General features: G+C 40.9%; 2 protein-coding genes and 3 non-coding genes across 6 annotated transcripts; all 5 read left to right on the top strand.

The window, feature by feature from the left end:
- Positions 1-1,378: 1,378 nt before the first annotated feature.
- Positions 1,379-5,744, top strand: LOC111855702 (heat shock cognate 71 kDa protein). The gene is made up of 9 exons (XM_023834948.2): positions 1,379-1,533; positions 2,621-2,830; positions 2,936-3,141; positions 3,229-3,381; positions 3,584-4,139; positions 4,344-4,546; positions 4,774-4,972; positions 5,055-5,287; positions 5,378-5,744. The coding sequence occupies exons 2-9, from the start codon at positions 2,626-2,628 to the stop codon at positions 5,573-5,575; spliced, it is 1,953 nt and encodes a 650-aa protein (XP_023690716.2). The 5' UTR covers positions 1,379-1,533; positions 2,621-2,625; the 3' UTR covers positions 5,576-5,744.
- Positions 3,418-3,513, top strand: LOC111855876 (small nucleolar RNA SNORD14). Its single transcript, XR_002840986.1, has one exon. It is a non-coding gene; the product is annotated as a small nucleolar RNA SNORD14 (small nucleolar RNA).
- Positions 4,179-4,275, top strand: LOC111855877 (small nucleolar RNA SNORD14). The gene has a single exon (XR_002840987.1). It is a non-coding gene; the product is annotated as a small nucleolar RNA SNORD14 (small nucleolar RNA).
- On the top strand, positions 4,593-4,689 carry LOC111855883 (small nucleolar RNA SNORD14). The gene has a single exon (XR_002840991.1). It is a non-coding gene; the product is annotated as a small nucleolar RNA SNORD14 (small nucleolar RNA).
- A 1,725-nt stretch (positions 5,745-7,469) lies between the features above and the next one.
- zpr1 (ZPR1 zinc finger) lies at positions 7,470-16,614 on the top strand. Of its 2 annotated transcripts, XM_023835019.2 has the most exons (16): positions 7,656-7,772; positions 8,678-8,832; positions 9,241-9,317; positions 9,540-9,701; positions 12,038-12,128; positions 12,348-12,418; positions 12,496-12,582; positions 13,095-13,217; positions 13,440-13,496; positions 13,578-13,644; positions 13,753-13,823; positions 13,947-14,036; positions 14,608-14,718; positions 14,874-14,963; positions 15,628-15,693; positions 15,824-16,614. In XM_023835019.2, exons 2-16 carry the CDS (start codon positions 8,802-8,804, stop codon positions 15,953-15,955), a joined length of 1,326 nt encoding a protein of 441 aa, XP_023690787.1. In that variant the 5' UTR covers positions 7,656-7,772; positions 8,678-8,801; the 3' UTR covers positions 15,956-16,614. The 2 variants fall into 2 exon arrangements, with proteins under 2 accessions (XP_023690786.1, XP_023690787.1); XM_023835018.2 differs by lacking the exons at positions 8,678-8,832; positions 9,241-9,317 and having other exon boundaries at positions 7,470-7,772.
- Positions 16,615-17,353: the final 739 nt, after the last annotated feature.

A 17,353-nucleotide genomic window follows, 5' to 3' on the forward strand; every position in this document is an offset into this window, starting at 1 on the left:
ACCAGCGGACTATTAATAAACTACTTAATCTATGCTATTTAATTTATTTACCCATTGGTTCTATAACAATTTCGTTGCGATAAGTCCTTTTAATTTAAGCAAAACTCTTGTAGTACATTCTACTTTATGAACAAACTTAACAGTCATAGCGTATATGCGGGACATACGTAAAATATTTCGTTGCAAAGTAACCGAGTACTCCTGTGTTCACATATAATTCTTGAATTTCTTCATTTTCTTCACGAACTGAAACAGCAAACTTGATAGACCAGGCGCCACGTGCTTGTTTCTTAGAAGGCTATAAAAAGGTGATGAGGCTGCGCCGCATTAGTATTCATATGTAATGCAATACTGATGCTTCACTACAACACAATAAACCAAGTCATTAAAAAAGTTGCCTTAGTGACATTTAAAGGCTAAATAAAACATTCGTTAATTTTTAAACGGTAATGATGTAATAAATTTGAAACAATAAATTTGGAGTCCACGTTTGAAATAAATTAAATGAGACATTAATATTTGTCATATTGTAATGCGTTAACCAGAGACTAAAGTCAAGTTTTTTGGCTACACAAAAAAGTTGGAGATCAAATTGTATCGTTCTAACCTATTGGGTACCGTTTCATATTTTTTGGCCCAGGGCAAGGGATAATGCATACTATAATATATATACTATAATATATATAAGCATATTATACATATTTTATGATTCTACAAGTGTCAAATGGGGGGCGACATGGTGGTGCAGTGATTAGCACTGTTGCCTCAGACCTCTGGGACCTGGGTTCGACTCTCCGCCTGGGTTACGTGTGTGGAGTTTGCATGTTCTTCCCGTGTCGTCGTGGGGTTTCCTCTGGGTACTCCGGTTTCCCCCCACGGTCCAAAAACATGCTGAGGCTAATTGGCGTTACTAAATTGCCCATAGGGGTGTGCGTGTGCGTGTGCGTGCGCGCGCCCTGCGATGAGCTGGCCCCCTATCCAGGGTTGTTCCCTGCCTCGTGCCCATTGCTTCCGGGATAGGCTCCGGACCCCCGCGACCCAGTAGGATAAGCGGGTTGGATAATGGATAGAAGTGTCAAATGAGTTTAAAATGAAAGGGCAAAACTGCACTAATCTTTTATAATTAAAAACGTGCTGTCTCTGTAGGTTTCCTTAAACTGTAACACTTCAGCGTCAGCTTACATACGAGTCGTTTAGCTGTAGAAGGTCCTAGAACGTTACCGACTCGTCTCAACCTGTCGCATTTCCGGTTAATTTAAACAACACTGCCAATTACGTTTTGACACATCTCGGCCAATCATTTTGCGACGCGGTGAACCGAAAGGTATTCCATGACGTAGCTGACAGGAGATCGTGTTTAACTGGTCAGCGACTGCCGCTTCTCTGGGCTGCGTGAACGTCGATTGGCTGAGGAGGTCTTACGGCAGTCCGAAGAGCACTACATTAACTTAAAATTTTCGCTTTTCGTTCTCAGACGGCGGAGCGGGGACAGCGAACAGTTTTCTCTTTCGTAAAACATAGCAGCAGAAGCCGGTAAGTACTTTTTCCGTTTTTTTTTTGTTTTATTTTCTTTTTATCTTTAATGACATAAGTAATTGTTAGACAACGTGAAGCTTTTTAAAGTTTTTCTCACCGGCCAAATATATTAACATATTAAATGATAAAATGTATTGTACTGGAAATACCTCTCTATAAACGAAAAAGCTTGATGTTTGTTTTTTTCTTAACCCGATGTATTTTAGGAGCACTATTTACACAGCTCTAGAATATCGTGTGGCCTGAGTATGTTTCATTTTAGTGGGGGGAGGGGGTCTACCTACATCCGCTTTTCATTTTTTTTAATTGAAGCTGTATGGGGGGAATTAATGTGCTTGTCTTCCTTGTCATATAATACATGTGTATAACGTATGTCAAGTGTAATTATTAAGTTGCCGGTTTTGGACTAAGGTCACCTATTGTTAAGACTGGATGCTGCAGTAGCTTTTGTCCTTCGGAACATACTGTTGGGGGATGGGTGAAGGCACGTGCATTGCCGCAGCCGGCAACCGCGTACAATGTCTTAAATCACCTATGTGTCTTCGCCAATCCTGAAAATAATGTTTATAAAAAATATATACTTCCGGATATGAATATTCCTACTGTGGATTGAAACGTTGTATTTTCAGCATTTTCCGTATTTTAATAGCGAACATGACTTTGCGGTATATGTCGATATATATATGCTAATATGTATGTATATACACACGAATATAAATTTTCTGGATTATATAAAATCTAGTAGAATCACTCCATGGTACGAAGTGTCCTTGGAACGTTCTTATAGTCGCAGTGTGAACCACGTGGCAACGTGGTGAGTCTCGCAATGGTCTCGTGGGACTGCAGTGGCTTCTCTGGTTTCCAGTCGATGCTGCTGCTTTTCCACATTCATAATTTATGTTTGTATTTAAATATTGGAGATGGGGTAACTGTAAATCGATCTTTTACTATTTCTTTCTTTGGTTTAGGCCAACCTGGTTTTGGCCAAGTCGTGCTCTATCAGAAAAGTAACCGTTTTAGAAATGCTTATTTGTGAGCCATTGATTGCATGCCCTACAGATATTTTCATTTCTCTTCCATACAGGAAAAATGTCAAAGGGAACAGCAGTCGGCATTGATCTGGGAACAACCTACTCTTGTGTAGGTGTATTTCAGCATGGCAAGGTGGAAATCATTGCCAATGACCAGGGCAACAGGACCACGCCTAGCTATGTTGCATTCACCGACACTGAAAGGTTGATTGGTGATGCTGCGAAGAATCAGGTTGCAATGAACCCAACCAACACAGTTTTTGGTATGGTCATGTCCTTGGAATTATCTGTATGCAAATATTAGAATATAAATGTTATGTATTTATGCCATGGTCACTGAATTGTAACCTTTTTTTTTTTTTTGACAGATGCCAAGCGTTTGATTGGCAGACGGTTTGATGATCCCATTGTACAGGCTGACATGAAGCACTGGCCCTTTAATGTCATCAGTGACAGTGGTCGCCCAAAAGTGGAAGTGGAGTACAAGGGGGAGACAAAGAGCTTCTATCCTGAGGAGATCTCTTCCATGGTTTTGGTTAAAATGAAGGAAATTGCTGAAGCATATCTAGGAAAGGTCAGTCTGATTCATTGTTAAACATATCTTCTGACCCAAGCTACCCTGATTTCTGTGTATTAATGACTTGTCTTCTCTCCATTTCAGTCTGTGTCAAACGCTGTCATAACAGTGCCCGCCTACTTCAATGATTCCCAGCGTCAGGCCACGAAGGACGCTGGTACAATTTCTGGTCTCAATGTACTGCGTATCATCAATGAACCTACTGCTGCCGCCATTGCGTACGGCTTGGACAAGAAGGTGAGTTGATGGTCTTCTTGACCTGAGTCGTACAGCTCGCTGTGATGAAGCAGATTCCTGAGTCATTCGTAGTTTCCACCAGAGGTTGAAGAACCAAAGATGGCACAAAATCTTCCTTGGATGTCTGAGCGAGCACTTTTAAGAGTAATGTGTAGAGGGGGGACAAAGCATTCAACACTAAGCTTCACTCATCTTGTTGCAGGTTGGTGCTGAAAGAAATGTGCTGATCTTCGATCTTGGGGGTGGCACTTTCGATGTATCCATCTTGACTATCGAGGATGGAATCTTTGAAGTGAAGTCCACTGCCGGAGACACCCACTTGGGTGGTGAAGACTTTGACAACCGCATGGTGAACCACTTTATTGCCGAGTTCAAGCGCAAGTACAAGAAAGACATCAGTGACAACAAGAGAGCTGTTCGCCGTCTCCGCACTGCCTGTGAAAGGGCAAAGCGCACCCTCTCCTCCAGCACTCAGGCCAGTATTGAGATCGACTCCCTGTACGAGGGCATCGATTTCTACACCTCCATTACCAGAGCTCGCTTTGAAGAGCTGAATGCCGACCTGTTCCGTGGCACCCTGGACCCAGTGGAGAAGTCCCTTCGTGATGCCAAGCTGGACAAGTCCCAGATCCATGACATTGTCCTGGTTGGAGGTTCTACTCGTATCCCGAAGATCCAGAAGCTGCTGCAAGACTTTTTCAATGGAAAAGAACTGAACAAGAGCATCAACCCCGATGAGGCAGTTGCCTATGGTGCAGGTAATGACCTTTCAGTATCTGAATTTGCATTTAAAGAAATCGCCGTGATGAAGCAGATTCCTAAAGTCATTCGTAGTTTCCACCAGAGGTTGAATAACCAAAGATGGCACAAAATCTTCCTTGGATGTCTGAGCGAATGCTTTTTGCTTGTTTTGGATTTTGCTCTTCTGGCAAATGTCTGAATCCCATTCCCTGTCTCCACAGCTGTCCAGGCTGCTATCCTGTCTGGTGACAAGTCTGAGAATGTTCAGGATCTGCTGCTACTAGATGTCACCCCTCTGTCCCTGGGAATTGAGACTGCGGGTGGTGTCATGACTGTTCTGATCAAGCGTAACACCACCATTCCAACCAAGCAAACTCAGACATTTACTACGTACTCTGACAACCAGCCTGGAGTGCTTATCCAGGTAAGTCGTGCAGGGGGTCTTTGGGGTCTCTGGATTTTCCCTTTTCTCGCTGTGATGAAGCAGATTCCTAAAGTCATTCGTAGTTTCCACCAGAGGTTGAATAACCAAAGATGGCACAAAATCTTCCTTGGATGTCTGAGCGAGTGCTTGCAATATTATACGTGAATCCATTTCTACTGGAAGCAGTAGTGCACTGGCTTGCAACTAAACTGGCTCATTCTCCACAGGTCTATGAAGGTGAGCGAGCCATGACCAAGGACAACAACTTGCTGGGCAAGTTTGAGCTGACTGGAATCCCTCCTGCACCACGTGGTGTTCCCCAGATTGAAGTCACCTTTGACATTGATGCTAATGGTATCCTGAATGTGTCTGCTGTTGACAAGAGCACAGGAAAGGAGAACAAGATCACCATCACTAATGATAAGGGTACAGAGCAAGACTTTTCTTCTGTATAGAATATACGGTGCAAGTTGCCTGTATATATGCTTAATCCATGCTCCTTTAACAGGTCGTCTTAGTAAGGAAGAGATTGAGCGCATGGTCCAGGAAGCTGAGAAATACAAGGCAGAGGATGATGTCCAGCGTGACAAGGTTTCTTCTAAAAATTCTCTGGAGTCTTACGCTTTCAACATGAAATCCACTGTGGAAGATGAGAAATTGCAGGGGAAGATCAGTGATGAGGACAAGCAGAAGATCCTGACAAAATGCAACGAGGTCATCACTTGGCTGGATAAGAACCAGGTGACATGAAGTTCTGGCTGTGATTGACATCTTGTCCTTAAAGTCTCTGGTTGTCTGAAGTTGAATCTTTTTTTTTTTTTTTTTTTACAGACTGCAGAAAAGGAGGAGTATGAGCATCAGCAGCAGGAGCTGGAGAAGGTGTGCAATCCCATCATCACCAAGCTGTACCAGAGTGCTGGAGGCATGCCTGGAGGGATGCCGGGTGGCATGCCTGGGGGCTTCCCGGGGGCTGGCGGTGCCCCCTCCGGTGGTGGATCCTCAGGACCAACCATTGAGGAAGTTGATTAAATTGTAAAAGCAATCAAGTGAACCCCAGGAACCCAGTCAGTTAGCAAAGACTGGGCATTAGTTAAATTATTTAAGCAAAACAAAGTTGCTGTTCTGAAATACTTGAACATGTGCCCTGTGGCACTGCTGAAGCTGACTGTGTCCTGGTGAATAAATATTTCAAACCTAATCTTGCTTTTTGAGGTTTGTTGCTTATTCATGTATGAAGTGTATTTGAGTGGAGTGCATACAAAACTTTCCAAATGTTCCATTTATCAAAGCCCCCATACTATTGATATAAGGAAGGAAAGCGAATTTAGTCATGCAGCAGTATTTGAAGTAAGCAAGACCATACAGCAGCCATCCCTAAAAAATGAGGCACTAGCTGAACATATGTCAATTGCTTAGAGGCTTTAAGTGGCTTTGATATTTGACTACAAACCCAGCCCGTATTTGGCTTTTTGTATTGATTACAATTTTCATTATGCACTTAAAGCCATCATGTATCATATAGACAAAATTCAAATATTGTCTCAGTCATTGGTGATCAAATTTTATTTAGGATACAAGGGGCCTTTCGCTAGAACACAGCATACTGACTCTTAGTACAAAAAAGGATACATTGAGTTGAGTAATCAAAAATGTTAACTGGACTGCATTTATATAGTGCTTTTCTACTCCTATGAGTACTCAAAGCGCTTTACGACTCATCCCTCACATTTACCCATCCATACTTCGGTGGTGGAGGCTGCCATGCAAGGCACCAACCTACACACCGGGAGTAATTTTGGGCTCAGTGTCTTGCTCAAGGACACTTTTATGGGGTCAGGAGGAACCAGGGCTTGAACCTGCAACCCTCCGGTTGCTGAACAATAGCACTACCTCCTGCACCACCATCTACAAAAATCACCAAAAAATGTGTATCTCTGACCACAGAAACACAGTTCAGCTATTTTTGGGTTCCATTTCCAGTAACTTCATCCAATGTTTGCTTACTCCGTCAGTTCACATTGGTTTACTTCAGGTTTGCTCCCACAGTGCAAAGATGTGCAATTTAGTTGGATTGGTTTCTTTAAACTGTCATTGCAACAAAAAGATTCTATATCTTAATACATTTCATGTTCATTTGTTTGTAGAATGACCATACTGTTTAACTGGGGTTAAATCAGAATCAGAGAGGAGAGGGAGCCCTGTCAGGTACAGATTTTTACCATTTACACAAGTCTTACTTCTACAGAGTCTAACTACAGTAGCTGGTAAATTAAGTTTTGGCAGCATACGTTAAGCGAAATAAGTCAAAATACACAAACACACAACCGTAATCAATGCATCATGTAGAAATATTTCACCCACTTTTCAAATGAATGTTTGGTCAGAGCTACTAATGAAAATTGACGTTAAAACCTTCTATAAAACCGTTCATTAAGAAAAAAAAGTCTAACGTTGTAAGAGTTGGAGCTGGACTATATTTAAACCCTGCTTTTAACTTCAGGTCATAATACCTGCATTAACAAATCATTTGAAACATATCGATACACTGACAAGCAGCTGGGCTTGAAAAACAATTCTGTGAGTATAGTTCCCACTCATTTAGCCAAATTATTAAAACTACATTCACTGTATTAAATTGCCCAGGTGCATCGGCCAGTTATCTTATTGATTCGTGGTGTGATGGTGGGGTTTATCGTGTATTCCAGGAATTCGAGGCTAGTCCAGACCGATCCATCTCTAATTCAAGTAATGGTTAAATACTGCGGTCCTACATAGGCAGTACATGGGGAAACAGCTTTTGAGAACAGTATTTTTTTCACAACGTACGACGCCTTATAGACGTTATTTTGCCGGAAAATGAGGCCATTTCTCAAAAAACGGAAGTTACGGAACTGCCTACAAAAGACACGTGAGAGCGCGTGCAGAAGCGGCCGCGAGCGCTTCCAGTTCAAAGGGCAACATCGTGGATGTTTCTAGCAATATCATGCTATATCCAGAGGCTGATGAGCGGGCGTGACCTGCAAAATATGCGGCAAAATTAGGCATTTAAAATCGGATTTTGTTTGTTTTTAAGACTTGTACTGTATAAAGCAACTAGTTAACTATGTCCGTCATAGAGGAGGAAGCTGTGCGTGGTGGAAAGGGGGTCTTCAGAGAGATTTGTAGTGAAGACGAAGAGTTGCAGCCCACAGAAATCGAGAGTTTGTGCATGAACTGTTATCAAAATGTAAGTCACTCCCTCGTTTCACGAATGAATACAATTTTAGACGTAATTAGCGGGTAACGTTATTGTAATATTTTTAACCACCTGTGGTAATCCCGCTGTCTGCTAATCATAAACAAACCGTGATATTTAATTGCCGATTAAGGTGTCATCTGTTCACCATGCACTTGGATGTCAATTAATGCCCGATTCACTTTGTAATCGCGTTAACACGTCTAGGTTGAATGATGTTCTAAATAATATCTGAAAGTTATTAAATGCACAGCGAAAAGTATTTAGTTAGCATAATGGTGAATGTAGTCTTATATTATGATTACGATTAACATTACTGATCCCAGGGAGAAATTATGGTGCAGACAGCAGCAAGCACGAAATGCACAGACTAGCATACATTGCAAAGACAGTGTGCACGTAGTGCGAACACATTTTAAAAAGTACACAGTAAACAAATAGAATATCTTGAAAACATACTATCGTAGTATCATAGAAATAAATATTTAATGATAGTAATAAACTAGTGATGGTATTTATTATATACCAAGTCCTTCTTGGTATTAACCATATATGAAGGTTTGTGGCGTAACAGGCTTTTAAAATTAACGTGTTTATTCTGTTTGTTTTGACTGAGAGAAATTTGTACAGGCAGAGGTGTCAACCTTATTGTTTTATAGCTTATATTGCACCCAGTTCAAGTGAGATGAACCAAAGAAATCGTGTGTAGTAGGTTAATAAAATATTAACAACACCTTTCACATTTTTATGTAGGATTAGGACAGCAACTGTTACATTGTCTACTAGTAAGGTCAGAGATTAAATCAGAAAGCATTCTTCTGAGGAAGGAGTTTATTTCTCGTTAATGTTTCCCTGAGGTATAATCTTCCCTCCATCTGTCTGTCTATGTCTGACAGAGATTTATGTAGACAATAAGACAAGGGACATTTTTGTTGATGACAGCCATCAGGAAGCATTGGACTATCAGTAAAACAACAAGACTTAAATATATGTATATATATTTCCCAGTATTATGAAAGAATGACAATACCTGCGAACTATGAGAGTGAAGGTAAACCAAAAAGTATTTCCGCATAGGTGTTATCAATTTTTACTTTCGTTGTGGGAAAATAGTAATGCAAATGTAATGTGAAAGTAGTGGATGTCTTAAACTGACTATCAGAAGATTTTGCTGTTTCATTAGCACTTGCTGTTTCACAGCTGTGTTACTGGTCTCCTGGCTGAATTAAAATGCACAGCTGATTCTTCAGGTGCTTCAGCAATTCAGAGGTAGAGATTTCAGGTCAAGAGAGTACAAATCCACACCAAGATTTTGTTTCAACCAACCAATTGAGTATAAAGAGTCACAGAGTACTCAACTGGTTGGTTGAAACAAAATCTTGGTCTGGATTTATACTCTCTGGAACTGAAATCTCCACTTCTGATCAGATCTCCGTTGCCTTTGCAAATTGTCTTTCAGGAGGGTGTGTGAGACAGCATCACAGGTTCTGTTCCTTTTGTAATGCAGTGCTTCCCTCCAGTGGACAACTAGAAATAGTAGGGGTTTTTTTTTGTTTTACTTTTAAGGATTTTTCAAATCAACGAGTCCATATTCTAAAATAATCTTGTAGGCCAGATTGGAAACTTTGCTGGTACAACTTGTACCTGTATTACAGTGCATCACTCCTCCTCCTGTGATTTGTTGATTTAGATAGGAATTTAATTATTGTGATATAGAGTTTATATCCTAGAATCGTCATTTTACTCTTTCCTTCTTAGGGAAGCACGCGCATGCTGTTGACAAAGATTCCATTTTTCAAGGAGATTATCATTAGCTCTTTCACGTGCCCCCACTGCTGCTGGTCCAATACTGAAATACAGTCAGCGGGCCGCATTCAAGACCAGGGGATCACATACACGCTTAAAGTCAGATCCAAACAGGTAAGCCTGAGCTCCTTGTGTGATGCATGTAATTGCTAAAATAATTTTGTTTTAACCCTGCCTTTTTTGTAGTGTTGTCAGATTACATGTGGCATGTATTGAAAAGACTGGTTTTTACTTTGTGTATCTAAGGTAGGGTTGCAAATTTAAAATGATTTTCTTCAAGTAGTACATTCCTCAATAAAGGACTCTGTTGAATATATACCTTTTCCATTCAACTTCAGTGTTTCCGCCAGTAATGTATGTCTATGGCAGTCCGCCATGCCACAGTCTTTGCCGCCACGCCAAAAAAACACCTATCCAACCAGTCATCGGTTCCAGCTCCTTGGTGACTCACCTAGGAAGCTTGAAGCTACCTACATCCCCTTTGCACACACTATGGAACTTGGTTAACTGCACTAATAGTCTGTATTACGTTATCATTTAGCAGATGCTCTGAAATAGCTGAAATGAAATTAGCTTGCTTAGGTATTTCCAAGGAAAGGAATAACAGACCATGCAGGTAAACAGAACAGGCATTTGGTTGGTTGGGGGGGGGGGGGGACATCTCTCCCTCCTCTCTGCCTCATACCCCATTAAGACCCGCTAATATTGCAATTATACCATCATGGTGTCCTGTGTGGAATGGGAGAAAAGCTATCATAACATCAGCCTAACTCTGACACAGTGTTAATGTGACACTGTAACAGATTACCGTGCTGGAAAAGGGCAGTGGGTGGTGGGGGGGGGGGGGGTGTTCTTTTCCCCTTTATATGACACCTGTCACTTCACAGTTATGGAAGACTGGAGTGGGGGAAAAAAATTATCGATACCATGTTATTTTTACCGAATACATCAACAGGTTTCTTGTGTGAAAGGGAGTCGCACACTGAGAGAGACTCACTTTCCACAACAAAGTCACGTGCACAGTTAGGCTGCGTGTGGTGCAGTTTGGCCGAGTCACGTGCACAGTTAGGCTGCGTGTGGTGCAGTTTGGCCGAGTCACGTGCACACTTAGGCTGCGTGTGGTGCAGTTTGGCCGAGTCACGTGCACAGTTAGGCTGCGTGTGGTGCAGTTTGGCCGAGTCACGTGCACAGTTCGAGTGGAGAAGGGCAAACTTGAGGACTTAATTTAGCAACTGCAAAAAAATAGTTATAACTATCACTGAAATTTTTTTTCCTATATTATTTCATGTAATTAAGTGCTTGTTTACCTCCATAGACGGAGAGGGAACCATGCCATCACAAATCAAAACATAAATACTTCAATGGTCGGATGTTTGCTTTTTCTCAATAGTACCCCCCACGCCAAACTTCCTGATCCACAGGAAACACCAAACTTTTAAACATAGTAACAATGATTGCGTTTGCCCAGATACAGGTGTAATTTTGTAATCGGCTTATGTGATATCTTGCTTATGATGGTGACCTTAGTAGGCTATTTATGCCATATGCCTATGTTGATATAAAACCAAACCATAATGGCAGGTAAATTGTCTGAACTGTAACTTTCTAAAGCCCCTCCAAAGATGGTCAGCCAACTTAATTTTGAATTTAGAAGATCAACATATCTGCATGTTCTGGCGTAAGACATGTACGCACTCTGTTTACTGTAATGTCCAGCTCTTGAAGACACCCACGTACTGTCCTGACGTCTGCAGTGGTTGGTTAGAATCTCCTGGTACTTTTGCCTGTGAGGAAGGGTGGGCGTTGGCTTTTTAAATTGTACATGAGGACTTGTCGTTGTATTAAACCTCAGCACAGTGTCACAGTGGATACCGTGCATGTTTTCATTTTTTCGTGTGAAATGGCGCCACATCACTCCTTTGCCTGCTTCTTTATTGCTGAGAGATTTGCGTGTTGTCATTGCTAAGGCGAATGCCGCTTAAGAAGGCTAGAGCGTAGACTCTGCATAGGGCTTATGAACAAATAAAAATCAGCTTTAGATGCTATGAAGAGGCAGCCCACTTGCTGTCACGAAAATGCATGAGGCTTGCAGTTTATTAGTTTTGAACTCGATCAACTACATTCTTAATAATGAATAATTGTTGATTAATCTTTAACAACGCTAATCTAAAGAAATCTTAGCATTTAAAAAATTTTTCAGTGAAACTGCCATTGCTGCTTGGCACAGTTTTAAGAGGTGTATGTAGCTTGCATGTAATGGTATTCCATTCAGAAATGCTTTTAAGTGAGGAGAAAATATTCCACACATCTAGATCCTTTAAACGTGTTCTAGAATACTCCTGCCTTTTTCTAACTGACTTACCTGTGATACTATTGAAACATTATTACGTGGTCAAATCTTAAGGAGTATGATGAGCTAAAGCATGCCACACGCTGCACGTCTTTTGCAGGATATGAATCGTGAGGTTGTGAAGGCAGACAGTGCGACAGTTAGGATTCCAGAGCTGGATTTTGAAATCCCAGCTTTTACGCAAAAGGGCTGTAAGTATATTTTAACACATCACTCGTAATTTCATCCGATTACTACTTGTTACGTGCGTTTACTACTTGCCTAACTTTTACTCCCCATGTAAAATATTTAGCCTACAAGCGGATATTTAAAAACTTTGATGTGTAGCAAGTGTTCTCAGTTCATGGGGAGTTCATCACCAGAACAAGTTTAAATTATTTATATAAATTATCTTTTCTTCCCTGGCTCAGCTCTTTCTACAATTGAAGGCCTGATTGGCCGGACTGTGGCAGGTTTGGAGCAGGACCAGCCAACGAGGAAGGTACGAATTTTGCAAGGTGTAATCAAGTGATTTCCATACTAATAACATTTTGTACTTACGTTAATTTACTTCCTCAGGCAACAGCTCCAGAAGTTGCAGCAAAAATTGATGAATTTATGGAAAGGTTGCAGAAGTTGAAAGATGTCAAGAGTGAATTCACTTTGGTGAGTAAGTGTGGTTTTTGCTGACACATTTAGGTAGCTGTTATCTCAGTGGTTCTGTAATGGTGAAATAAATAGCCCGTGATTAACACTGAATACTTTAATACCTTTTAGTTTTGTGACATTTAGAAGGCATATGCCCAGTGCTGTATTTTGGGAACTGTTTACATATCCCGTATTTTCCTAGCATTGTAGTTGCAGAGCTAAAACCAAATTTTTCAGCTTGGAAAATAAAATAGTTCTATAGCAGAGTGGAGGCTGGCTTTGGGTCTTGTCAGAGCGAATCTGAAAACCCACGAGACCTTGTGGTTAAAGGAGTGGAATCAGTCAGCAGCAAAGTGGGTGGCTGGCAGCATCTGAAAGCATAAATGATGCAAAAAATGTAGGCGAGTAAAACCTGAGGAATTTTTAAACGTACATGTGTTTTACAAATGTTTGAGTAATAAGTAAAAGCTGCCCAGACCTTGTCGCTTACTGTTTGGGGGTTTCGCATTTACTAATGCACTTGTGTTCAGGTGATCGATGACCCATCTGGTAACAGTTTTGTGGAGAACCCGTTCGCCCCTCAGAAAGATGACGCGCTCACCGTCGCCCACTACAAGCGGACGCCGCAGCAGGACGCTCAGTTGGGCGTGAAGGTGAGACGTGCTGTCACGGCAGGTTTCCCTCTGAATGTTTAACGTGAGCTGTCAGATGCACGTGTGGGTTTTCACTGGTGTCCATGCTGTTTAAATGCCAAGAAGGTGTCACATGGAGATTGGCTGGATTTCATATCTCTTCAGAGGGATGCGCCTCCATGATTTGTTGCCACGGCAACAAATTCTTTAATACACTTTTAAATACTTTGTCATGCTCTTTAGAGTGATGAGAAGGATGAAGAGAAACCAGGCAATGACATAGTGAGCATGAGGAATGAGGCAAGTAGTTTTATTTATGTGTATTTGAACATTAATCCCTTTTAACATTGCAAATGTAAGTAAATGTCTTTCCATTGGTAGGTATTGGTGTTTAACACCAATTGTCCAGAATGCAATGCCCCAGCATCAACAAACATGAAGCTTGTGCGTATCCTTTTGAGGGAAAGGAAAAGGTCCTACAGCATGCATCTGTAGCAAAATAAGTCAGAAGTGTCTCGAGTCCTTCCTAGACATTGGCTCCTTTACGGTTCCTCAGAAATCCCACATTTCAAAGAGGTTATTATCATGGCGACGAACTGTGACAGCTGTGGGCATCGTACCAATGAGGTGAGTTTGTTCTCAGGACTGTGTGAATCACCTGATTGGTATGAATCCCTGCCGATTATGCTTCATCCTCTCCGTGTGAAAAGACGATTGCTACCACTGACTATCGTGATGTGGCTCTTGCAGGTAAAATCAGGTGGGGCAACCGAAGAGTTGGGAACGAGGATAACCCTTCGTCTCACTGACCCTTCAGACATGACCAGAGATCTGCTCAAGGTAACCGAACTGGACTGATCACTCTAGAACAGTGTTTGTCAAAGTGGTCCTCAGGCACCTACAGACAGTCCACTGCTCCAAGACTAAATATTCACAAGTATTAGGTCTTTTATGAAAGGTGAACCAAGATCCGTGTCAATGCCAAACCCATCTGGCCAATGTTAATATCCACTTGACCAGTAAAAGGTCATGATGATCCAGAGCTATTCCTGGGAATCATAAGGTTGGAAACATCCTGAGGAGCGTAACAGACCTCTGCAAGGCCATATGCCTCAAACAGGAATGTGGGAAGAAACCATGAACGGAATTTACATGCACAGAGCTGGGGCTGGGTTTTGAACACAAAACGCAGCTTCAGTTCCTGTGTGAGCCGCTCCATCACCCTCACATTAAGTCTTTCGAGATGTTTGATTTGAATATGACTCGGTGTCGAGACGAGACTGATCGCCACAGTGAACTTTAATTATTTATGTGAGTGAAGTTGCCTGTTGGAAGCCACGTTAAGTTGGGCCTCGATCCCAGCTTGGACCTTTCTTACCCTGATGGCCTCACGTCTGTGTGTTGGCTGCAGTCAGAGACATGCTGCATCCTCATTCCCGAACTCGAGTTCGAGCTCGGCATGGCAGCTCTCGGAGGGAAGTTCACCACCTTAGAAGGACTCCTTAAAGACATCAGGGAGCTGGTAAGACCCATCAGTGATGCTTTTCATCCCCTGCCATAGTTTTGCCTGTATAGTGGCGTGCACTGTTATCCACTAATCTGTGATCATACATGTTTCCTGGTTAAATAATGAGCTTAACGGCATGCGAGATTTAAATTATTTTTTTTTTTTCCCAGATTGTGTCAAAGAACCCCTTCACTTGTGGGGATAGTTCGACACCAGAACGGACAGAAAAACTGGAAATTTTTGGTGAGAAAATTGACAAGGTAAGATACTTGTATTTTTTTTAATTATTACTATTGGGAATAAAAGTCTGTCACACTTCGAAAAGGTGGAATTACAGTAGAGTAACACTGACGGCTTCCCTTGCATTATGGCCATGTGTAGCGCATAGTTCCCTGTTGTAGCATCAGCTGCTATTGATGCTTCCCTCACGCTGAATGGTTCAGCACCAGTTCTGACAGACCGGCGATTCACATCCAGGTTTTGTTAATACCACTGCTCCCAGTTGAATTATATGTGCTGGGAAAGCTGCTTGCAACAGAGCCAGTTGAGAACAAAGGATAAGATTCACTTCTCTTGAATTCTCTCCTGAGATCAGATGGCAATTCTAGGGCAAGTTGCTTATATGTTTTTATTTTTTAATTTTTTATATGGAATAATAAAAGTAGAGGCACCGATAACACGTAAAATGTTAGATTGGTTTTGATTGATGTTGTATTTTTGTGTTTGTGGTATTTATCGTACATAAATTAGGTATAAAGCTTAGTGTTTACAGATGTATGCATTTCACATGCGGCTGATATATTCTGTAAGGCACCTCTGTACTGTTCTTGCATAAAACAGATTTATAGCAGAAAAGAATATGTACAGTTCCTTATAGTTTGAGCTATACCTCCCACCAAATGACATTGCACTTTGTAATTTTAGATTATTGCTGGAGAAATGGAGGGCCATATCATTCTGGATGATCCAGCTGGCAACAGTTATCTTCAGGTATAATTCAGTGCCCTAGTCCAGGGCTAAATGTAAAAATATATTAAATATTCTGTGTGTGTTTTAACTTTACAAAATGTATTTTTAATGAGAGAATTGCATTGATGTGACGGGCTGTTCCTCCCTACAGAATATTTATGCCCCAGACCCAGATCCAGAGATGACAATTGAGAAGTATCAGCGAACTTTCGAGCAAAACGAAGACTTGGGTTTAAACGACATGAGAACCGAAGGCTACCAGGAGGAAGCCAAGGACTCGTAGCTAAATTATTAAGGAATGGGTGGGGAGAGCTCACCCCGTAATGTGAAACTTCACTGCGTGTCACATTTTAACACGTTACGTTTCCTTTGACTTGACAAAAATGAATCTGTCAAACGTGTAAGAGTATAATTCTCTTGTAATGTTAATGTTACAATACTTTTTTTGACAAATATTTCCTTAAGCACTTGAATATGCATCTATGAGCTAAATTAGTAGTCGCTTCAAAGCAGTTGAATCTTGCTTCCATAAATGCATTAAGTATTTTTCCACTGTAGTATCATATGACTGTTCTTTTATTTACCACCAAGATTCTGTTAAGATGAAGATAAAGTGGGCTTAAAAATTAAAAATAGAATGCCATTAACAGTAATTGAGGGCTAGTTGATCATATTTTTGTTTCTTGTTTAATATCCTAGGAACACTATGCTGTAATTTACCAGTCAGCACCTTTATGTGAAAAGCCATTTAACTCCAAATTTGTGAGCATTTGGTGCTAATTTCCTTTTGTTTAATCATTGAGTGGCGTAAACTGCCTTAAAGGTATTGTTTGTGTAAACTACCAGTGAATATGTTCTGACATGCCCAGGTGCAAGGGAGGGCAATATTACTTTGTTTCTGATGGAATTGTTTTACCATTAAAAGAAAATCAATTGCCTCAATTTAAGTATCAGGTATAAAAGGGCTAGTTTTAATCTATAGAATATAACATTTAAAGGGGTGATTTGAAAAAAGCATCATTTACTAATTTAAGGGATTTATGTAGCAACCATTTTTTGCTTTTGTCAGTGCTTGATGCTTGATTTTGATTTTTACTTTGATGCACTAGATGATTTGTAAATTTATCATTTAAAATGTTTGAGGTTCAGTACCAGATACTACTGCTCTAATATGCCAACTCTTACATGTTTTGCTCCCAGATGTATAAATGTAACATTTGTGAAATGTAACTGCTTTTGGTAAGTGTGGGGTCAAATGATAGTATCGTGTTGATTTCTAAGTACACACGCCTGTGTTAGAAATTGAGTTTGAACCCTTTGCACATCCTTAAGGATGGAAGTAAAACAGCCATTTAAAGCCATGAAGGGAAAATATAGTACAAATCTAAGCCATCTTGTAATGTTGGAAAACAGCGCCATTGATTTTTTTAAATTTATGCTGTTTACCCATCTGAGAGAATTTATGTTTTTGGGATGCTAAATTTATCCTAAAGAGCAAGCATGCCGTGTTGGCAATGTTGAGCGTACACAAACCTGTCAACTGTGGTATCAGATAAACATGTTCTAGGGTATACTCTACAGTTAGTTTCTGTCCACGATTAAAATTTGTTAAAGCGATGGATTTCGAAAATATAGTCTAGGTTTCCGGTAAGAGGCAGATTTGTTTCCAGAAACGCCTGAC

This window comes from Paramormyrops kingsleyae, chromosome 6 (genome assembly GCF_048594095.1).
Source record: "Paramormyrops kingsleyae isolate MSU_618 chromosome 6, PKINGS_0.4, whole genome shotgun sequence".
Lineage (NCBI taxonomy): Eukaryota > Metazoa > Chordata > Actinopteri > Osteoglossiformes > Mormyridae > Paramormyrops > Paramormyrops kingsleyae.